Genomic DNA, 24981 nt, shown 5'->3' with positions numbered 1-24981 from the left:
ATGGGGACAAACTTATAGCCATGGAAACAGACTTATGACTCTTACTTTGAAAATAAAAGAATGACAATGAAATTTGTGTGAGGTCTGTGTGAATCCAGTCCCAGATGTTTACAATGCTGTAGTAGTGTGGCTCTGCAATATGAGAGGTTTCAGAAGAGAGGAGTACAACGGGACACCACAAAGCAGCGCATATGCCATTGACAATGCAGACATGAGCATCATGTTACCAAGAGAGAAGGCAGGCAGAAGACAAATAGCAGCGCTGGTGCCTGAAAAGCTAACTTCATGGGCTGCGATCACTCAAACCAACATGAGGGGTCAAGAAAAAAAAAAAAAATCAAAACCAGAAAAATGTTTGCACTCCTGTCCAGATAGGTAGTAGGGTAAAGAGGTGGGGGGTGGGGAGCCCGAGGAATTGACTTTTCTTCCTTAAATAAAGCTCCCATAAAGCCCCTGTAATTGACAGCGGATAATTATTTTCAGCTTGAGGAAACCGTCCCAAACCTCTTAATAAGATTGCCAGCGAAAAGAAACAAAATGTGTTTACCCGGAGCCATTTCCAGAAGGGAGGGAAAGGGGGACCTGGGGATGAGGTGCGGCGGGGTTGACGGAGACGGAGAGGGGGCATCGGGCACCGCAACGACTCTCGGGCGCCCGGCGTGGTCCCGCGGATGACAAGCCGGGGAGACGGGGCGGACGGGGCGGACGGGGTGGCGGGGGGGGGGGGGGGGGAGGGAGCCGCGCCAAGGGGAGGGGGCGGCAGCTCAATGTATGGGGGGGGGGAGTGATTTAGTGTGAAAGTATTCCACTTAATCATTTTACAGGGGTTGGGGACGTAAATATTTAGCTGGCCACATCTGGAACAGATTTTCCCCCCTTGTGGGGTGGGGGGTGGATAATTGGAAGGAGGGGAGCGCGCATTTGTTACTTACTGTACGGGCAGTTCTCCTTCTTGGTACCGCTGACCTTCCCGTTCTTCTCAATCTTGAGAAAGTACTTGGTGAAAGAGAAGAGCTTTCTCCAGCGGACATCTCCCTGGAGGTGATTGTAGCTCCGCACATGCCTCCCCGCACTGGAAGGAGGGGAGAAGGAGGAAGAGGACGAGGAGGAGGAGGAGGAGGAGGAGGAGGACGAGGAGGAGGAGGAGGAAGAGGAGTTGGTGGCCTCTGGTGACACCATGTCCTGACCAAGGGCTTGGCAGGTGACAGGGATGGAAGACACCAAGAACAGCAACAAGAAGCAGCAGCAGCAGCCAGGCAGGTGGGGAGAGGCTGAGGCACAATGTGTCAGTATCCATTTCCACATTGTACTGAAACTCTCGGCACTGGAAATTGTCTCATCAGAAGGAACATACTGGAAGGGTAAGACCTGGTGCGAGGCAAGGAGACAGCTGGAGGTGGCGGCCGCTGGTTAGCTCCCCCGGGGCGCGGATCTGGCCAGAAGTGAGTGCACCAACATCCATAACTCCTCGGAAGGGCCGGCCGCCTCTCCTCGCTCCGTCCTGGGATCCGCGGCCGCGCGAGTCTCCGGGTGAACGTGGACGTGGGTGGCCGCGGGAGCGGGAGCTGGCGGCGGCGGCGGCGGCGGCGGCGGCGGGGCTCTGGGTCACCAGCGAGCTCCACTCCCCTCGGGAGTTACTTTGTTCGCTTCTTCACTCCTTTCTTCACCATGTTAGATGCAAAAAACAAAAACAAAAACAAAAAAACAAAAAAACAAAACAAAAAAAAGGTCTGAAAAACAGATGACAGCACGGTGAACAAACCCCGCGTTGGCCGCGGCGGGAGGCCGGGAGCCCGCTGCGCCGCCCCGGGGTGGGCGCCCTCCGGCCCCTCTCCGCGGAGCCCCAGCCTGCGAGCCCGCTCGCAAAGCGCGTCCCTTTGGGGTTGTCAGGACTGGAGGCAGCTGCCCGTCGCCGTTGTTTCCTTCCCCCTCTTGCTTTCTCTTTTTGGTGGTGCCTGCGGATGCGAAGCCTCCAGAAAGTCACTTCTTGTTTGGGGGAGATGGCGGTTGGTGTTTGGTTTGGCCCTATTTCCCTCCCGCCCCCCTCCCCGCCACCCCCTTCCTTTGGGAAGCCCGCTTGTAAACAGGTTGAAGCCCGGAGTCGAAATGTCAGTGATTCTAAGCCAGAGGTGGGCTCAGCCTCTGCTGGTCAAACCTCCTTTGCAGGGGTGGAGAAGCGGGGGGGAGGGGGTCAACCGGCGGTGGGACATCTGAAACCCTCGGCTGCTGGGAACTCCGGGGAGGGGGAGGGGGAGGGGCGGGGGGGTAGCAGGGGAGCCGGGGGCAGAGAGCGCGGTGCCTGCGCGCGCGGAGCTGGGGGCGGCCGGGTCCGCTCCCCGGGGCCCCGCGGCCGCCGCCCCCGCCCCGCGCCTGCAGCCCCCGCGAGCTGCCGGGGAGCGCCCGTGCGCCGGCGGCGCTGGCCAGCGGCGCGAGCTGGGTCCTCGGGCTTCCCGAGGTTTGCTGTCTTCCAGCCGGAGCCAGTCCCCTCTGGGGAGCCCCTTTCTCACTTGTTTTCCAGCGCAGGATTCCCCCCCCCCCCCCCCCCCCCCCCCGGGCTTTTGGCAGTGAAGTACTTGAGAGCCACCTGGAGCTCGGTGCTCGGCTGACCGGTTGTCCCCCCACCCACCCCCACCGCACCCCCAGCCCGGCCCCCACCCACCCTCTCTGGCTCCCAGAAGAAGGAGAGAGGCTGGGGAGGACAGCAGAGGATGCTGTGGACAAAACCCTCTAAAGCAGCACATTATAAACTGGTCGCAGCGAGCCCAGAAAAGGGGAGACGTAATTAGCTGCTTTTCCTCCTCTTTTGCCAGCTTCCAAGGAGGTCTCCGCTTTAATGAATCACTGATTTCTCGCTTCCGTTGCCGAAGTAAAAAGTTCACACTTTGGCCCTCTCTGCCTTTTAAGCTCAGGGAGATTTATCGTCACCCTTAAAAGTCGCCTCTCTCTTGGCGCAGAAGAAGTGGGGGACCGAAAAGAGCGATTTCTAATTGCTGGCGTGAGTCGTCCACCGAATCACGCGTGCACTTCAAAGCGAACGCACTTAATACTGAGATTGGGAAGATATACCCGCACCATTTGCCCCGCACGTTCTGCTGTCTTCTACGCGATTTCCTCTGCGCTTTGCCATAAAAAGGGGCGTCTTTTTCCTACCTTTACATTTAATGTGAAGAGAGCTCTCTTTTACAAATGCAATTGCACTACCAGGTCTCCCTCTTTCTCACACGCACCACGTCCCAACACCCTCGTTTGCTAGCGATGCTGGCAGCCCGGGTGTAGACAGAACCAAATCCCCCTCCAGGAAGACTTGCCAAGAACCAAGAGGCACGAGAGGCAAGTAACTGTGGTCATCGGTTCCGATCCGAGGAGGAGATAGTTCCTAGAGAATCACTACGAGGATTACTCTCAACTCGGGAGGGCTTGACTGGGGGGGGGGGGTAACTGAAGATGTAAAGGTGTAAAATATTTATGGTCTCCTGTAAGGCAGTTGGATGTTAGTGTTATGTTGAAGCATGTGAAATTGCCACTATCTCATATTTTTTTGACCTTCCAAAGTGGCAATTTCATATGGTTCAGCTTAATATTTAGAGACTGCTGTTCTAAGATGGAGAGTCACTTCAAGGTGAACTTGGGAGTTTGACCTCTGTAACTAATTCGAGGGGAGCTAATCAGAAGAACTTGTGTATATGCCACAAGCCAGGATCCCTATAATACGCGTTTGACCTCAGTCTTCATTGTGAACAGGAGAAAATACAGAGAAATTAAAAAAAAAAAAATCTAGCTTTAGAGATGGGCATTAGGAATGATTGCCCAATTATGTTGTTTAGTGACCTGAAAAAATGACTTTACATGAATGTGCTTATATTTTCCTACACATTCAGAGCCTTTGAAATAGAGCCACGTAATGCTAGAATTAGGGTTTTAATTGCATTGTTTATATCCAGTTGCAATGCTTACTGAAAAGATTTTGACAATGTGGTGAGCAGCACAGTAGGTTTTTAAATTTAATATAGTTAGTTCTGATTTCTGTAGCCATTAATTGGAAACTTAAAGAGCTACGTCATTTGTCTGCTCAAAGTTTTGTTCTTTCATTAAAGCATGGTTGTTTAGAAATGAAATCATGTGCTAATTTTTCTAGTTCACAGTTTTATACCTGAGCTAACAAGTGCCTGAAAGAAAGTGTAGTGTTTCTAAGGGACTTGAGTTTCAGTCAAATTGTTCAGTAGAATCCAAATGTTTGAATTGACAGCTAATTAAAACTACATTTTTTTTTATGTTTGATGAAACCATACAGTAAAGATTCTTCTGTGAAAAGTTACAAAATATGAGAAGTTATAATTTTGAGGTTTCTCTACACTGGGCATCAACACTATTGAGGCCAACTTGAGATCCTTTTAATTTTTTAAAAAACTCACAAAAGACACCCCCTCCTACACTGAAGGCAGTCCCCCCACTCCCACCCTAACCCCCACATCTACGGACTTTCTGCTCCAGCAGAGAAAGCTATTCAGATCTTTGTGAGAAGTTTTGTGTTTTTATTCTGTTTGAAATGGGGGGAGGGGGAGAAAACACATCGTCAAACTTCCATATTAAAATGTGGTTGCAGCAGGTGCAGTGTTTAAAACTTCTAGAGTCCTTTTGCCGTTCTTCTGTACAGCGTGATGACAGGAAGGGCATTTACAAAACAGCCCAAAGGAAAAGCTGACATAGCTTTTTAGATTATATCTCATTCTTCTTTTTCTTTTCTGCACAGCCTTTCTTTTATAGCACAGTTGAATCCCTAAATACTCCACTGCTTTGCATTGTTAGGTCACCTCTTAGGTTAGCCTGAGAAAGCCTGAGAAAAGTTCCACAGGAAAGATGCACTATTTAACGGAATTCAATCTCTCCCAATAGATTTGAATCACTAACATAAATGTATGAATGTAGATTATATCTCTGTAATGAGGCCTGAATCATTCTCAGTTACTTCAAAGGACTGAAATTCTACCTTCCTTTTTTTAGCAGCAATAATCAGGTCTTAATGGGTTCCTTTATTAATTGTTTCTCTGCAACGATTGAAAAGGACAGTACAAGCTTCAGATTAGAGTGGTACCTACTAATTCTAAAAGGCTGTTTTTCTTTCTTTCTTTTTTTTTTTTTTTTTTCAACTTCTGGAAGGCATGCTTTATTTCTCTGTCCTAAACATATCCAGTATTATTAGGCTGAGTCTTTACTGGAGGAAATAGATGTGGCCTTTTGTTTAACGTGATGTCTTGAGAAGTTACTGAGGCTTTTAAAAGCAGGTCCATGGCAGCAGCCACTGAAGAATCCTAAAATGTGGCTCTTTAACCTCAGAGAAGCAGTTTACATATGTACTTCCAGATCCTTCAGTAGCTGTTCTGTTTGAACAGTTTACATTTTAAGTATGTATTTCCTGGATTCTTTATGTTGCTTGGCACTATCTGTGGTTCAATTACAAGATGTGTGTTCTATTATGTGTGATGTAATTGGCAGTGTCAGTAAGCTGCTTCAAATAATAAGAAGTCAGGTCAAAAGTCAGCCAGGCTGTTCTACAAAGTAGACATGTGCAGGCCTCATTTTTTGAAGTCTGCAGTGGTAGTCCTCATGACTGTGTGTTCCAGCCCTTGTTCCCTTTCGGATATGGAAGATGCCAGTTTTAAGGCATTGTTGGGGCTTCTGGTCTTTGCAGGATGTAGCTAGAGATGATGCTTATGGTCTGCGACATTTGGGACAAATTAAATAGTGGTATCTTATTTTTCTAAGAGGGGGTTTCAAAAGGAAAAGGTCTTAAGCCACAGAGAGCAGTGCAGTTCTTGACAGCCAACTTAGCAATAGTTGAACTCAACTCATTCACTTTGTAGCTGAATGAACTGATGCCCAAGTCACTCAGTGGGAGAACAGAGTTTAGAACTCAGGTGCTGAGTCCTAATTTTAACAACCATAGGCCGCTGTCCTAATATTTTTGGTAACACCTGCCTTGTCTGTTTTCTCTTTTCCCCCAGCCAGCTCCTCTTCTCCTTATCACTGACCACTCATCACTCTAATGTCTCAGGTGCCAGGGTGGAAATGATAAGCGGTTAGGAGGCTTTCCTTATGCAAAACCAATATATCTTTGCTGCAATAGCCAAAGAAAAGTAATAGAATAGCTTGGTGTTGAATTATTGGGTACCAGTTGATTAGCCAACTAAATATTGATGTCTATATTTGGCAAAGGGGGCTATGTTATCAAAACTTGTGAAATGAACACAATTAGAAAGCCATGCATGCCACGTATTGTCAGAATAATCAAGCATTTTTTTCTATATAATTGAAAATTTTAAGTTCTTCTTCAGGAAATTCATGGCATCTTTTAGAAGAGTAGATTTATAGTTTGATTCTGCTTTCTCCATATCAAGATTAAATTTCCATAAAGCAGTGTGATATTTCAAAGCATAGGTATTGGCTTCAATAATTTTTTTTCAAAGCGTGAAACGGAATTAAAGTTTCTGTTCCCAAGCTTTCAAACAGACGTAACGATCTACTGTTGAGAATGAAAATTGGCCAAGGTAGTGACACGGATGTTTTGAAGGAAAAAAAAAAAAACTATATTAGAATGTTTAAATTATACAATAAATCACAAAAATTCTTGGAAACTCAACTCTGCCTATTGGCACCAAACACACCAAACATATTTCCACAAAGCTGCTATTTGTCTCCTCCCAGCTGATGGTAAACAGAACCTTCCCTTGACAAAGCTGTGAAGTATGAAGAGTTCTGTTTGTTTTCTATGTTTCCAGCTGTCCCTTTGTAGAGCTGTGCCTCCTTCCACTTCAAGCCCTCTAGGTTTCCTAGTCTTGTATCCTTGATCAGAAGTTTAAACACTCCAATATCAGTCGTTTTTGTGATGTCATCTTTGTGATTCAATTGGCAGGTCATCGTGTTTTCTTTAAAGTAGCAATGTCTTACAACAACAGACATTTATAGTAAATTTCTTCCTTCGTCTATTCACTTAACTAGTTTTTATTTAACTAATATTTATTGATACCTGTTAAGTGCCAGTGTAGCATTGTGCATGGTGCAGGATTTTATAAATGAATAAGACAGAACTACATCCCTTGTAAAAAGCATGAATGACTGAATGATTTTAGGTACCTTATTACTAATGACGAACAAAATAATCTTAGGACTCAGAAAGTAAATGGAGAGATTTAGGAGGAGAAAAAAGAGGCCCTGAAATTTTTTTCTGTTTGTCCTACTGTCTACAAAAAGAGCTGAAGGAACTGTGACTTCTATCTTCTAGTTTCACAAGGATCAGGGTTCGATATTTTCCTGTTACATGTCCCTGACATAATCCCTTAGAGTTTCTCCTGCCGGCTAGGCATTTGAGCTGCATCCTTTCTGCGAACTCCACCTGACTTGCTTTCCTTACCTTCTGTTCTCAGGCTTTCTGGATGTATGTTTTATGCTTTCCAGCTTATTATTTAAATTACTTCCCAGTAAGAGTCTCCTAATCTATATGCTGTCCTTTGCGCCTCCTATTAAAACATACATATTATCAAATATAATTTGACCTGAAACCCATTCTCCCTATTTGACAAATTTTGCCTCTGTTAGACTTCAACAAAGAAGATAAATTATCCAGTAATTACTATTAGAAATATTATTGTGTTGGGAGAATGCAATATTCATGCTGCTGGATTTTTCTTGGATTGGTCCCCAGATCCATTTCCTGCCGTTCTGTCCTCAGCTCTGTGCTGATACCTGTATATCACCAGTGCCCCTTGGACAATGACTTGCCATCAGTTTTGTTGGTGGGAGAATGGAATCTGCGGAAGTTCAGAGCCCAGGAGAGAGAGCTCTGGGTATTTCTTCCTCTTTTTCTATTTGATTGACTGTAACTTTTCTGGCAGTGGCCATGTCCTTCCAGATTCCATTTCCTACTGGATAACCTTTCCTCCAGGGTTCCAACTTTCACTGGAATCCCTGCAATATGAATTCCTCCCCTTGCCCTTTAAGCTCAAGGAGTGCTAACAGTTCTTCTCTATTGCTGGTTTATCATCATCATTTCTTGTTTGTTTATTTACCAGACCCATACCCCTATAACTGGTAACTTTGTTCAGGTTTCTTCATCTAAATCAATTGAGACAAATTCTATGTCATCGTCAGGACAGTAACTAGAACACATATCTGCAGTGAGTAACCAGTGTTTAATAATATGTTTTGTATGTGTACAAGGAAGCAGAGGAGTGTAATTTAATACAAAGTGCATTGTAGAATATCTAGTGCTTGCTTGATATGCTATATTCTTTGAACTATACAAAAGACAATGACACATGGCATTTGTCCTCAAGAAATATATAATTTAATATTAAGTTTTGATTGATTATTGATTATTTTGATTATTATTGATTGATTATAGGGAATGACTTTGAGGTCCCTAACCAAAGAATAAATAAGACATTTTGATTGCTAAGTGTTCAATAAAATATTTTCACACAAATAGCTTTCGAAAATGAATTCAGTAAAGTAGAAATTTGTTTATAAATAACATGCACTTGTAGAAAGCTGTAGTAAAAACTCTATATTAAAATTACCTTCTTTTTAAATTACTATGAAAAATTTAAATGTTTCCTAATCTTTAAAATCATTAATTTTTTGTGAATGAATTTGTTACATTGAGCTTTACTTATTCTTTAGTTAGGAAGGAGGGAGATAAATAGTATTATTTTTTAGCCTGCTTAACTTTGATCTAAAGATAATTCTCTAAAACTGGAGATGAACTAACCATGAATTGTTAGTTAGGCATAAAATCTGGGTACAGTACAAAGATTCCCAGGACAAACTATATATGCAGATAATTTGTGGATTGGTCACTGTCCAGACAATTCCATGAATTTCACAGACAAATAACTCCTTACAGAAATCAATATTACCCAGAATTTATGGAGTGCAGATAAAACCTTTGTCTTTTATCCTGTCCCCTTATCAGCCTGAACGGTGATAAAATAGTGAACCTTTATGCTTGGAAAAGACTTTAACTTCCTTAGTCCTGCTGCCCTTACTTCACAGGCTAGGGGTAGTGGGGGGAAAGAAGAGGATGAAGAGCAGGAACAAGAGCCAGAGGAATAGGAGGAACAGGAGGAGGAGCAGGAGGACAAGAGGAGCAATAGGAACAAGAGGAGCAGGAGGAGAAGCAGAGGCGGTGGCCTGGGAAGAGGAAGCAAGCTGCCCAGGATAACAGGGCTAGTAGTGATGAGTTACTGTGCCTTCACTAAACTAGCAAATTGCAGGAAAGCTTCACATACTTAGAAGATGTAATACACTTGCAAGAACAACAGTGGCCCCTGCTGAAGCTGTGGGACAGGGAGGGAGAACATTTCATAGTCTCTAGGGCACTTAACATGTTGTTTGGAAAATTCTCAGTTTATTCGAACTTGTGCCTTCAAAAGAGCATGTCCTTGTGGTTGAGAACATATGAGACTATCCCTAAATTAGGGGAGCATTTGGATAAGTTGCTTGAATCCTAGCTAAGGGACGAAGAGACTGCCCTCAGAATAATAGCCCTAAAAATATGTGATTTTAAAATTCATTTTCTGCTCCAGCATCTATAATGGCTCCTCCTTGTCTATACCATTCTGGCTTTCACATTCTTCTTTCAGTTGTCAGTGTGAGTTTGGATATTTTGGTTTGATATATTTATGTTTTATGGACAGAAGGAGATAGGACTTGGAAAATTTTTTTTGGCTAACTTGTGAGAAAGAAATACAATTTTGCCTTTAACCAAAGTCATGCTCATTTCTGGGTGGATGAGGGTATATTCTTTCTACTTAATAGCACTAGATAGTAATGTTTTCTGGATTTATTTATGTAGCCAGTGTTTTTATGATTTTACCTATATTTGCTGTGGTTAAATATAGGGAGGTGTTTATGAGAAGTGGTTTAATTTTGTATTTTCTGCAGTTAGAAATGTAACTGTGAAAGTGATCTTTCCCATTTATTAAACACACACACACACACACACACATCTTCTAATACCTCTTGTTAGACACCTGAATTTGGAAAAACAAGGCCTGTCAGATTATTTGGGATTGACTGAAAAATATTTTTAATTCCAAAGCATGAATTAGGAAGATGATCAAGAGCTAAAGTGGCCCATTTTCATTCTTTTCTTTTTTCCAGTTTTATTGAAAAATAATTAACATGCATCACTGTGTAAGTTTAAAGTATGTAGTATGATGGTTTGACTTACATATACAGTGGAATGCTCACCACAATTAATTTAGTTAACATCCATCATCTCATATAGATACAAAAAGAGAAAAGAAAAAATAAATTTCTCCTTGTGAGAGAACTCTTAGAATCTGTTCTCATAACAACTTTCCTATATTATCATATAGCAGCATTAACTTTAGTCATCATGTTGTTCATTATATCCCTAGTGCCTATTTATAACAGGAAATTTGTACCTTTTGACTAGCTTTCTCCAAATATATAAACAGCGTTTGCTCTAGTTCAGAATTTACTTATAACAGATTAACGTTATTTATATGAATTGGTGCTGGATTCTATCTGTTTTAGAGGCCAGCTTCTAGATTGACAGAAATAACCCCAGAAAAATAATTGCTTAGTAATATAGGGAAAGTAGGCCATTGTAATTAAAGGCAACTTTTAATATTTGATTTGTCAAAGAAACTTCAGTGCCGTAATAGTAGACATGTGAGTTGTCAGTGACAAATAAGCAAGGGAAGCAGAGAGGAGTATTGACCTTAGACATATATGTTGAAGTTCAGGAAGGGGAAGTAACCTGCTCAAATGGCAGAGCCAGGACTCATCTTCAGACACTATCCTGTGAATACAAAAGTGCTGGGTACCCAGTGGAGTACTTTGCACTTCAGAAATGTCAGTGTCACAGTTTGGGAATATCTGTGTTAGAAGGATCTAAGGTATAAAGACAATGGTTCTTTACGTAGATGTTTTTGTTGTTTTTTTCTCTTTCAGGTCCCTGATTTTATTCTTCCAGAAAGTTCTGGGTTCTGAATACATGCTCAAAAGCATGTCCTCTGCTTCTTTATTCCTTTCCTAACTGCAGACACTTTTTCTGCACAACTGCCTTTTCCTATTGATACGACCACAGTAACAGTAAAGAGAGCTGTTTCCCCTAACTTGGGGCCTGCGCTCTATGTGTCAAGTTACTCTTCCTCTTATTTCACTTGGGCCAGAGACTTGACTCCTGAGCTAGCTTTGTGCAAAGATAAAACATGATTTGGTTATTTTGCATAGAAACCTAAGGCTGGATGGCTGCACATAGGTCCTACATAATGAGTGGAGAACAAACCCTTTTGAGCTACTTGAGGACATTCTCAGTGAGCATTTGGAACTTCCTTAGGTGAGGATTCTTAATGGCAGATCCCAATCTGAGCACTAAAGACCTGGGGGATGATGCCAAATCAGTTTTTAGAGAACAAAGGGCATTGTGACGGAAAAAAAAAAAAAAAAATCCCTATTGGTTTAAGAGTTAGAATTCGGGTAACAAACTCTGCTGCTGTTTTCAACTCTGTTTTTGTATTTTGAATTTGTGAATTGAATTTCTGCTAATGCATTTTTAAATTGAATAAAATTTAAATTAGAACAAACAGAGTAAACCTAAGAACAGGATAGCCCATTCTCAAAGTCCAAAATAAAATTGTCCGTGAGGTTAAAAAAATTATAACTAAGCAAAGCCAGGGGGAAAATGTGACTAGTTTATCTCTTGGTAAATAAGCAAGGGAAATGAAATACAGACAGCAAGGAAGCCACATATTTGGTAAAGATAGAAACCTCAGATTTTTTTTTTAAATAAAGCAACTTCCAGATTTAGCAATATAAAGTATAATTAGTTTTGGTACTTAGGAACATTTTATTGATAAACATTACCCTTTTAGGCCTACTGAAAAATACACAAGGCTGTATCCACATGACAGCAGACAAATGTTTTAGGAAGAAATTAATTGTGTAAAGTTTTGGGAGCCAGTTGCATTTACATATTTTTTTTTGTCTTAAAAATATTTGCTTCTGTCATTTGGAGGGAATCTTTTATTTTTTCTTCCTACATCACTTGTCTTTATTACCAAGTAAATTCTTCAAAGACATCCTACTAAGTGACTATTAGGGAAAATTGGAAATTTGTGGTTGGCATTATATGTCTCCTTATGTAGAGGATAAAGAGAAAGCTATGTATCCCTTAACTCCCACCAGGAAAGAGCAGAAACTGAACATAAATTACAGTTGAGAAGGGTTAAGGTGAGATATTTTGTCATAGAGTCTGTTCCTTAGAGGGGCCCAGTGAAGGGAGGGTGGCATGCAGATATGGAGGAGCTTCATCTGGATCCCTGTCTTTCATCAAAGCAGCTGTATGACTGAGCAAGGGCTTGGAAACTTTTGACTTTGGTGCAGTGAAGTGGCTGAGGCACTGTCCTCAATTCTAAGAGTGTGAGGTTCCTGTGGAAGGGCTGGAAGATTAGATAGGAGCATGACTTATGCGAGCGTTTGCCCCCCCTGCTGCACATTTTGTAAAAGAGACACCATTTTAAGGCCCCTTACATAAATCATCACTATTTTCTTATGATTTTTTTTCAGCACTACTGTGTGAATACTATTAAAGCTAATAAAAAGTAACATGTTTTTATTTGAGAGGGAGGTAATCTTTAACCAGTAGATTTTTAATATTTTTTCATTTAAAAAGGCCTTAAAGTTTATAGAAAGGGAAGGTAATATGTTTTAAATTGAGCAATATTTAGAACCTCAAATCAATGTTTTCCTCAGCAGGTGTGTATGCTATGTGTTGCTGAATGTTATTCTGGGTTAATTTTCTGACAAAGGTGTATTTCCTGGAGCTATTTCTTATAGGAAAATATACAATTTCTCAGCTTTTACTTTTGAGACTTCCATACTGTTGGATGCTGAGTCTGTCCAGATACAATTAAGATGTGGAATGACAAATGTTTTAATTATGTCCACTGATAATATCATCCACAGTGTTCATATGGGGAGGAAAGGACAATTCAGCATAATTGTCAGGCTCACATAGTGTGTAATTATTACATTTTCAGGTGAAAAAAGAGGGAAGTGCATGAGACCTGGAAGTTAGGATGTCTAGATTATATTTCTGAATCTAATACAAAGAATTGTGAGGCCTACAACTAATATTTAGGCAAAGGGATGAATAACTTTGGCTTTAAAATTCTCTAACATATGAGACCCAGTATAATGAAAATTGTTATTTTACCAGTACTACACTAGGGCAGTAGAAAAATGGATGATACTTAACATTGAAAGTAGGATCTTGTCACTCAAGTTATTTTCTAGAATCATGGAATAATGGAACAGAAATGCCCATCTAATACCAAGCTGTCTTTTCATTTTGTCCTATAGTTGCACATGAGGCAGCTATGGTCCATGAAGGAAAAATTACTTGCCCAACACTATCCAGCTAATTAGTGACAGAACGTTTAGAAGCTGTGCACCCCTACTTCCCATTATACTCATTGTATCCATCTTTGGCAGCAAAAACAATATAAAATATTTTTTTAAGAAAGAGTAATAGAGTGAGAGATCTAGTGAGTAAATACAAACATGGATTAAAGGGAACTTTAGTTTTTTTTTTTTTAAATCTATTTAGATTTTTATGTAAATTATGTAAAAAGACTGGCAAAAATCCAGGTGCTTTTACGTAAATTATGTAAAAATACTAGCAAAATTCCAGTCTTTCCCCTTCGGATGGGAAGGGGTTAGAAGTCAAGTCCCTGTTACTTGATTAAAGATAAGAAATCAAGAATAGGGGTGCCTGGGTGGTTCAGTTGGTTAGGCATCTGACCTTGGCTCTGATCATGATCATCAGGGTCCTGGGATCGAGCCCCATGTTGGGCTCTCTGCTCAGTGGGGAGTCTGCTTCTCCTTCTGCCCCTTCCACCCCATCCCCCTGCTTGTGCTCTCTGTCTCAAATAAATCAATAAAAAAAAAAAAAGTCAAGAGTAACCATAGGCATCCATGATGAGACTGCTGTGTTTGATTATTTATATTTTTAATATTTTAGAGTCCCCAAAGACACTGGAATGATCAGCAGTTGAAAGTTCTGGTTCAGTTGGAAATTTTGAAAAGAAATTGTCAAAAACTGCATGAATGAGCAAACAATGATATAATCTTTCATCAGGTAATTTCTAGGAATTTATCCCAAGGAAATAATCCTTGGCCTTCCCTTTCATCTGTGTGGAAAGATGGCTTAATTTTTATTTTTTTTTTATTTTTATTATTTTTTTTTTAATTTATTTATGATAGTCACACGGAGAGAGAGAGAGAGGCAGAGAGACACAGGCAGAGGGAGAAGCAGGCTCCAAGCACCGGGAGCCCGATGTGGGATTCGATCCCGGGTCTCCAGGATCGCGCCCTGGGCCAAAGGCAGGCGCCAAACCGCTGCGCCACCCAGGGATCCTTACTCTTGAACTAACTAGACTTCATCTCTAACTATTTTGGTCATGTCTCCTCTAGGGTACTTCTTTAAACAGAGAAGATTGCTTTTATTATTATCAAGCATTTCTTATTTTTAGTATGCTTTCTCTACTTTTGTGTGCATGTGAAAACTTACCAGAGACTTTTTAGAAAATCTTAATCTAATGATGTCACTTTATCCATATATTTTCTCAATATAATTAGATATCACTCCATATACTTCCCCAGCTAGAATGTTCTCCCTTTTCATTGTGTGTCTGTGCTTAGAGTGCTCATTCCTTGAATTCTTTACCAACACTAATCTCACTCTCATTTAAGTGGCTATGCAATTGGATGAAAATAAATCAATTTTTACTTTATAAATTCCCCAATACTATTTTCACAAAATTACCAGTAATTAATTTTGACAGTACCACATTGCACTATTCTGGGGCCTATCGTTCCTGTGTTAGTCTATGTGTAAAATGTCTCTGGTATTTTGCAATGCAGAGGTTTATGTAGCAGACACTATTGGCTGCCTAAGAACTATCACCCGAACAATATGTTGTCTAGAAGACACCCACTTTATTTGTTTTTAATTTTTTTTAAAGATTTTATTTATTTATTCATGAGACACACACACACACAGAGAGAGAGAGAGAGAGAGAGAGGCAGAGACACAGGCAGAGGGAGAAGCAGGCTCCATGCAGGGAGCCTGACGTGGAACTCCATCCTGGGTCTCCAGGATCACGCCCTGGGCCAAAGGCAGGCACTAAACTGCTGAGCCCCCAGGGATCCCAAGACACCCACTTTAAACATAAAAATACATATAGACTAAAAGTAAATTAATGGAGGAAATTCTACCATGGTAACACTAACCAAAAGAAAGCTGGAATAGCTATATTAATTTTTGACAGAGCAGACTTCAGAGCAAGGAAAGTTATCAGGGATAAAGAGAGGCATTACATAATGATAAAAGGGTCAGTACTCCAAGAAGGTATAATAATCCTGAATGTATATGCACCTAATAATAGAACATCAAACTACTTGAGGGAAAAACTGAAAGAACTATAAGGAGAAATAGATGAATCCACTATTATATTTGGAAGATTTTAAAAACACTCTATCAGAAATGGCAGATCCATTAGACAAATCAGTAAGGACATAGGTGAACTCAACAGCACTATCATTTGACTAGATATAATCGACATCTATTTTTTTATAGCTATTTCATGCAACACTTGCAGACTAAATACTCATCTCAAGCTCATATGGAACATTCACCAAAATAAATTACATTCTGGGTAATAAAACACATTTTAACAAATTTAAAAGAGTAGAAATCATGAAATGTCTGCTTTTAGGCTAAAGTGAAATTAAACTAGAAAATATTAACAAATAAGATAGTTGTAAAAAATATGTGTAAAAATCCCCAAATACTTGGAGATTAAGCAACACACTTCTACATAAAACATGGTTCAAAAAAGAAATATCAAGAGAAATTTAAAAATATTTTGAATTGATTGAAAATACAACTTATCAAAATTCGTGGGATATAGTGGAAGCAGTGCTTAGAGGGAAATTTATAGCATGAATGCATATATTAGAAAAGAAGAAAAACTTTAAATTAATCTAAGTTTCCACTCTAGGAAGCCAAAAAAAAATCAGACTAAATTTAAAGAAGGAAAATAATAAATATACTGCAAAAATCAATGAAATTGAAAATGGGAAATCAATGGAGAAAATGAATAAAACCAGAGCTAGTTCTTTGATAAGATCCATGAAAGTGATAAGCCACTAGCCACACTAACAAAAAAATGAGAGCAAACACGAAGTACTGAATTATTTTATCAGAAATAAAAGAGGAAAAAAAAAGAGGAGTCATTACTACAGATCTGATGTATGATAAAGAAATAATAAAAGAATACTATTTATAACTCTCTGCCCCTAAATTTGGTAACCTAGATGAAATGGATCAATTTCTTGAAAGACATAATCTTCCAGAACCCACACTGGAATAAACAGACAATTTGAATAGGCCTATATCTATTAAATAAGTTGAGTCAATAATTAATAACCTCCCAAAACAAAAGGCAACAGGCCCAAATGGATTCACTGGTGAATTCTACCAAACATCAAAACAATAAATTATACATATTCTACAATCTGTTTCAGAGGCTAGAAGCAGAGGGGATATTCCTTAAGACATATTATGAGGCCAGCATACCTTAATACCAAACTAGACAAAGACATCACAAGAAAAGAATATTTGCCATGAACATTTGTACAAATGCATTTAACAAAATATTAGCAAATCAAATCCAGCAATATATAAAAACAATTATATACCACGAGCAAGTGAAATTTATCTCCAATATGCGAGGCTAGTTGAACATTCAGAAATCAATTCATATAATCCATCACATCAACAGGCTATAAAAGAAAAATCATATGGTCATAAAGATAGATGTAGAAAAAGCATTTTACTAACTTCAACATCCTTTCATGGTAAAAAGTCTTAGCAAACTAGGAACAGAAAGGAAACTTCTAAAACTTGACAAAGAACATCTACAAAAACACCTTTAGTTAACATCATACTTGTGAGAAACTCAAAACGTTCCCATTAGGACCAGGAACAAGGCAATGATGTCTCTTACCCACTGCTTTTCAACATCGTACTATCAGTCCTAAGTAATACAATAATATAGGAAAAGAAAATGTATACAGAATAAGAAGAAAGAATTAAACCTCTTAGCAGATAACATGATGGTCTAGGTAGAAAAAAAATTTAAAAACAACAAAAAATACCTCATAGAGCATAAGCATTTCAAATAAGATTGCAGGATACAAAATTAACATACACAAGTTAACTATTCAATATGCCAGTAATAAACAAGAGGAATTTGAAATTAAAAACACATTTACAGAAGCACCTGGGTGGCTCAGTCAGTTAAGTGTCTGCCTTCGGCTCAGGTCATGATCTCAGTGTCCTGGGATCAAGCCCATGCTAAGGAAGGAGTCTGCTTCTCCCTCTCCCTCTGCCTCTGCCCCCCAGTCCTACTTTCTATCTCTCTCTTTCATAAATAAATAAATAAATAAATAAATAAATAAATAAATAAATAAAATCTTTAAAAGAATAAACAACAAAAAACCACATTTACATTAGCATGCCCCAAATGAAATATTTAGCTATAAAACTAATAAACTAAGCACAAGATCTGTATGAGGTAATCTACAAAATTCTGATAAATAAAATCAAAGAACTTAATAAATGGAGAAATAATCCATGTTCATGGATAAGAAGGCTAAATATTGCTATGATATTAGCCGATCTGTAGATTCCCTGCAATGCCAATTAAAATCTCAATTATTTTGTGGATATTAAGCTTGTTCTAAAGTTTATATAAAGAGGCAAAAGTCCCAGAATAGCCAATACAGTAATGAAAGAGAAGAACAGTTGGAGTATTGACACTACCTGATTTCAAGATTTACAAACAAAGCTACCAGTAATGAAGACATGTGGTATTGATAAAAGATACACAAATAGATCAATGGAACTGAGTAGAGAGCCCAAAGCTAGACCCACATAAACACTGTCAACTGATCTTCGACAAAGGAGCAAAGAAAATACATGGAGATAGTCTTTTCAACAAATGGCCCTGGAGCAACTGGACATCTACATGCAAAATATTAATCCTGACACAGAATGTACACTGTCACAAAAATTTACTCAAAATGAATCATAGAAAAAAAATAAAAAAAACAAAAAAAAATGTATCATAGACCTAAATACAACACATGAAACTGTAAAACTCCTAGAAGACAACACTGGAGAATACTTAGATGACTTTGTATATGGTAATGACTTTTTAGAAACAACACCAAAGGCATGATCCATGTAAGAAAGAAAGATAAGCTGAGTTTCATGAAAGTTACATACTTGAGCTCTGCAAAGACAGTCTTAAGAGAAAAGGTGGGAAGTACAAACTGTGAGAAAATATTTTCAAAAGTCACGTCTGATTAAGAACTGTTATCCGAAATATACAAAGAATTTTTAAAACTCAACAATAGGAAAATGAATAATCGAATTTAAAAATGGGCAAGTGACTTTGACACCTCACTAAAGAAGATATACAGAGGGCAAGTAAGTATATGAAGAGTTGGTCAACATCACGTTACTAGAGAAATCCAAATTAAAACCATGAAAAAGATTCCTCTACACACCTATTAGAATGGCCAAAATCCAAGATACTGATAGCACCAAATACTGTCTAGGATGTGGAACAACAGGAACTCTCATTCATTGCTGGTGGAAGTGCAAAATAGTATAGCCACTTCAGAAGACAGGCAGTTTCTTATGAAACTAAACACATGCTTACCATATGATCCAGCAATCATATTTCTGGTATTTACTCAAATGAATTTAAAAACTATGTTCACACAAAAACCTGCACACAGACGTTTATAGCAGCTTTATTCATAACTGCCAATACTGTGGGGCAACCAAGACACACTTCACTAGTGAGAGGGTGAATAAACTGTAGTACATCCAGAAAATGGAATATTACTCAGTATTAAAAAGAAATGAGCTATATCAACCCATAAAAGACATGGAGAAAACTTAAATGTATTTTACCAATTGAATGATGCCAATTCAAAATGGGTTCATATGTAATGTAGGATTCCAACTATATGACATGCTAGAAAAGGCAATCCTATGGCAGCAGTAAAAATAAATAGTGGTCACCAGTCTTGAGTGGGAGGGAGTGTTGAATAGAGCACAGAGGATTTTTGTGATAGTGAAACTACTGTGCAATACTGTAACAGAAACATGTTGTCATACATTTGTTAGACCCTGTAGAATGTACAGCCCTGAGAGTGAATCCTAATGTAAACAATGAACTATGGCTGATAATAATGAGTCAATTATGACCAAAATACTTCTCTGGTGCAGGATGTTGATAGTGGGGGTAGTTTAAGCATGTGTGGAGACAGGCAGTATATGGGAACTATTGAGCAATGCAGTCTCACGCATTCAATCTTTTGATCCCTACGCTTCTGTAAAACAATGAGCCTTGGGCTAGCAACATTAACTTACCAACAGATAAAGAACCACACAGCCTGTACAGGATTTACCACCTTGTCTGGAATATCTTCTCCTGTTTCAGGAGCAGTGAGGGTTCCTTTGTTCTGCTTCAGCATGGAAGTCACTGGCTCTCAGGCATTCCTCCAGCTACAAGTATTTCAAACTCCTCAAGAGAGTCATTTTACCATAGCTAGAGAAGGATGTAAATATGCAAATTGTCCTGCGTTGGCTGTGGGGAGAGACTTGTTGGCCATGTGCCACACCCAATATTGGAGTTGATCTTATTCTGTCTCTTCTCTATGTAAGTAAAGTTTATTCCATCCCAGTGCTTGACTGTGTTGTGTTTTCCTTGGTGACTCTGACACTAAGATTCAGTGGACAGAAATATGTGTAGTCTTCCCCTGAGATTGGTAACTGGTAATGAACAATATTCTGACTGACAGGAGCTCTCTATACTTTATGCTCAGTTTTGTCGTGAATGTCAAATCGCTCTAAAAATAAAGTGTACCAATTAATAAAAATAAGTAGCTTAACTCCTACCTCATTACCTCATTACACACAAAAATTAATTCAAGATGAATTATTAACCAAAATGCAAAAGCTTAAATCTTCAAACTTTCAGGGAAAAGAAGCAAAGCATAGGAGAATTTTCTCATCGTGTGTGTATAAGCAAAAGTTTCTAAGGTTACAGAAAGCAGTAACTATACAAATTGATAAATTACACTTTATCAAAAGTTAAAACTTATGTTTGTCAAAATATACAATTAAGGAAATGAATAGGCAAACCACAGATGGGCAGAAAATATACACAAAGCATACATCTGACAAAGAAGTGGTATCTAGGATATAGAAGGAAATCCTGTAATTGAATAAGCAAATAACAACTCAGTTAAAAGTGGGTAAAGTATTTAAATAGACATTTTATAAAACAAGATATATGAAAGGACAATAAGCACATGAAAAAGTGTTCAGCATCATCAGGCATCAGTGAGATAAAAATTAAACCTGATTTCTGCAATTTTCTATGAAATGTATCAAAAATAAGATGGCTGTGTGGCTAGACGGAATGAAGAAAGAAAAGGAAACATGATACCATAAGTACAGTAAAAAATTACTGGTCAAATGTAGGTGATGAGAGTAGATGTTGCAAAAATCTCTTCTACTTTTTACACATTTTTCATAATCTTGAAAAATATAAAGAGAAAAATTAAATGAGGAGAATTGAACATGATTTGCATTAACTTATAAGGTATTAAAGTAATCTAGAGTATGTAAATTATAGATTTTATTTATATGTGGTAAATGCTATAAAAGAAAGCAGGGAACAATATAGAATTGGGCCATTAGAGGTGATTAGAGGACATTTTGGTTGAAACCCCAAATTTCTAATAGGGTTGCTAGAAAAACCTTCACTCTGGATATCTGATCTGTCTTAAGAATGATTCTGACTACTGTTTTGAGAATAGATTGTAAGGAACAAAAGTAGAAATAGAGAGGCCGGGCTCCTGGGTGGCTCAGTAGTTGAGCATCTGCCTTCAGCTCAGGTCATGATCCAGGATCCTGGGATCAAGTCCTGCATCAGGATCCCCATGGGGCCTGCTTCTCCCTATGCCTATGTCTTTGCCTCTCTCTCTTTCTGTGTCTCATAAATGAATAAATAAATAAATAATAAATAAATAAATAAATAAATAAATAAATAATAAAATCTTGAAAGAAAAAAAAAAAAAAACGAAACAGGCCATTTTGGCATGTAGGGCCATGATCCAGGAAAGAATGATAGCTTGGACCAAAGGTTGTGACATTAAAGGTGGTGATTAAGTGGTTCTATCCTAAATATATAATAAAAGTAAATGGACAAATTGAGTTAGTGTGGGAGAAAGAAAGAGGGGAACATTGCTAGAATAACAATGTCCTTGAGTAGGCAAGGAGGGAATGAGGTAGTATATGGGTAGAGACATTGGATTTAGAAAGGGGAATGGATGGATCGTTTATGATGGGAAGGAAGACATGGGATATGATGCAGATCCTGACCAATAGGGAATGTGTTTGAGGCAGTTTGTGAAGATTCTCCTCTGATTGCTTCTACTTTCTCAGTGAAATAGGAAGCAAGGTCCTCAACTAAATTTTTCTTTACCTTTTAATACCAGACCCCTACATACTCTTTGACCCAGAAATTTTAGTATTTAGTATCTATCCTATAGAAATAAAACACTGGCATATAAGGACATAAATATACAAGTTTTTAGTTTAGTATTATTTACAATGTCATAGAAAAAGAATCATCTTTAATGTTCATCATTCAGAGGGAAATAATTTAATACATTTTGGGTTATCCATATCGATTGTTTTCTCTTCTTTGAAAATGAATTGTGCATGTTTGTGTATTTATCTGAAAGGATGGTTGTGTAATATTTTTAAATAGGCAAGGAGAAAGTGTTGTATATGCTGTTATCATTTTTAATAAAAACCTTATATGTCCATATGTTTACATAAACATGGATAAAAATGTTAAGAATAAACAAATAACAATTTTAACATTGGTTACTTGAAGGAATACAATTTTTCTCCCCTTTTTAAATCATTGTGTTGTTCCAGATATTATAAGAAACACTACTTTTTCTTAGAAATGGGTATTTAATCATGTTATCGTGCTAAAAATATTGCTAATGGAATAAAGTTGACATATATAAATTAAAATCATCTGTAACACCACCACAATTATCAATCTTCTGCTCGGATTCCCCCCAAATACCTTTTACTCCTTCACGGATTTCCAACCCTAGCACTTTGGCTTCCAACAGACTATACCTGTGACTGTCCAAAAGAAGACTGCCTTTGCTTGCCTGTGAAGAGAGCTAGAAGTACCTCATGTTGATGTCTGCTCACGGTGACTCCTTCCAAATTCTGGTCTGGCACAACATAGGGATGTGAAAGGCAGTTGCTCTGGAACAAGATAACTCTGAGGTACAGTCTACACTTCAGAGATCTCTGGTGGGATCAATTGCCCCTATCCTTATCCTGCAGGGGCAGGGGACTTTACTGAAATTGCATTCTTGTTTGGCTTTCCCCCTCCCTGGTGCCCTCCTTTTCCCACTCCTTACTGGCTTTTCCTGAGAGCGCTTTCTTCATAAATCACTTGTACATGAATTCTTGTAGCTGGGTCTATTTCAGGGAAATCCAATCTAGGAAAGTTACACTCAAAAAAATACTGCTCTTAAATTCTCTCCCTGTCATAATCAAAACTTTACTCTTTAGGTCTCTGCTTTGTTAAGTGACAACTAATTAAACTGTTTCAAAAGAGGATATGTGACTTAGTGCTTTGCTAGGGTTCCCAGATTTTATGTAAGTCTACTCTTAGTAATTGATTATTCTCCACCAATGACTTTAGTGGTTAAATTTCAAAAGTCTCTTTGAAAATTGGGTCAATAAAGAATATGTTTAGGAAAAGCCAAGATCTATGGACTTTTTTCAAATCAAGTTACATTTGTTACCACTTTTTTTTAAGGTTTTATTTATTTACTCATGAGAAACATAGAGACACAGGCAGAGGGAGAGGGAGAAGCAGGCTCCACGCAGGGAGCCTGCCGTGGGACTCGATCCGGGATCTCCAGGATCATGCCCTGAGCCAAAGGTGGCACTAAACTCCTGGGCCACTGGGGCTGCCCATTTCTTACCATTTATTTCACATTCCTGGAAGTCTTCTCTGGTAGAATTAGTTTTTATCCTAATTTTTAAAAGCCAGTTTAAAATTTTAAATTTTAATTTTAATTTTTAAAAATTTTAATTTTAAATTTTAATTTTTAATTTTTAAAAATTTTAAAAGCCAGCTTACTGTTTGCTCTGTCCTATTTAAATATACTGATGTGTCCCAATTTATACCCTACCTAGAAGAAGGATGGCCCAAATTAGTAGATCCTGGTCATTATCTCTCAGTTTCCAATTCTGACCCATTGTTTCTGGATATAGCTTTGCCTGGATTCTTGGCTGTCTTAACTTTGACTCTCAGGCTTCTTTGGTTTGACAACACATTTGGACACATTTCTACAAATTGACCCTTGGCATCTCTTCTTGGAACACAAGTGGTATTTGGATTCTGGCGCCATGTACCACAGATGCAGGCAAGAGTTTTGCTACCTTCTGAGGTGGCCCCTCAAATTCCAGCCAGCTAGGCCAGGCCTGTGCAGGATTTCCTTTAGAGAGGAGGATTGGAGAGCTGCCACTTACTGATTTTCCCAAATGTCTTTGTTTAACCAGTGTTCTGAAGACTGAGCTTCATGAACGTGGATTCTTGCCTCTGGTTATAATTCTAAAATATATTATCCTTATTTTCAGCCTTAGTTTTGGTTGTTTGTTCCCTAAAATTGTCTTGAAAATGTCTATAATCTATTTGCATTTGTCCAAATTTTCTAATCTTAAGAGAGGATCATCAATGAAATCATAGTGTAAAGCCTCCAGGTATTATTTTTTAACTCTGAGCTATACTTTTAAATTTTTAGTGAGATAGGTTTTGTAGTAAATTCTATGAAAATTATGAAAAGACTAAAAAATAGCACCTACCATAAGGTAGTTTATAGTCCATGTAAAGAATATTATTTCTGCCTTATAAACGGGAACTTTGGAATCTACTTGTGCAAGATGGCAGAAACTTCATATGTCTAGGTCTCTGAATGAATGAGTGAATGAATAAATTCTTACCAGTCTTTGCTCAAATTTTACATTTCATTTAGAATTCTTTCTTTAGTCCCTATTCCTATATAAATTCCTACCAATATTTATCTCAAATTCCTGACAAAGATCCTGGAAGGGTTGGGTTTGAGGTATGAGATATGACCTGTAGATAGTTTTAAAGAACATGATTATCAGAAAGTGTATATTTGCTCCTAGTGATTTTCTTTTGAGCATTGATGAGTTTCTTGGAAGTGGAAAACTATATTTTGCCCAAAATATTAATCCCACAAATATAACTTATGGCTTAATAGAGGGCTCCAAAAGCCAAGGTACAAGGAGGACCTTGAGCCATTGCAGGCGTTCTTAGGTTTAGCCACATGAATTAAAGGTTAAAGATCCTAGTGAAATGGTAGGTCTGAGGATGATGTGGTGCCCAATCCTGAAACCAATTCAAATCTATCCAGAAGCATATGCAGATCCTGGGGACATGAAGTGTTCTTTGTGAAGAATGAAAAGCTGTCTACTATATTCTAAAACACTAGGCTGCGGCAGGCATAGCCTAGTGCCCTTGAAAAGTTTCTGAATTATTATTGGAAAGTGATTTCCCATGTTGATACCACATTTCCCAGCTATTCTTGTCATTATGTATTATTACCATGATTGAGTTCTATCCCATGGAGTATGATAGGAAGTGATAGTGCTACTTTCAGGACTGGCTTATAAAAATCTTATATGGTGTTCCTCCATGCTCCTTTCCTCTTCTTTCTACCTATAACAGAAACCTC

General features: G+C 38.8%; 1 protein-coding gene across 1 annotated transcript in view; it reads right to left on the bottom strand.

Moving 5' to 3' along the window:
- FGF10 (fibroblast growth factor 10) overlaps positions 1–2042 on the bottom strand; it is a 79637-nt gene extending 77595 nt beyond the window's left edge. Inside the window, exon 1 of the mRNA XM_038535148.1 lies at positions 933–2042. Within this exon, the coding sequence (XP_038391076.1) occupies positions 933–1305 (373 nt within the window). The 5' untranslated portion in view covers positions 1306–2042. The remainder of the gene's footprint in view (positions 1–932) is intronic.
- Positions 2043–24981: the final 22939 nt, after the last annotated feature.

Source organism: Canis lupus, chromosome 4, assembly GCF_011100685.1.
Source record: "Canis lupus familiaris isolate Mischka breed German Shepherd chromosome 4, alternate assembly UU_Cfam_GSD_1.0, whole genome shotgun sequence".
Taxonomy (NCBI): Eukaryota; Metazoa; Chordata; class Mammalia; order Carnivora; family Canidae; genus Canis; species Canis lupus.
Note: the sequence above shows the minus strand (reverse complement) of the source record. Positions and strands in the feature narration are given on the sequence as shown.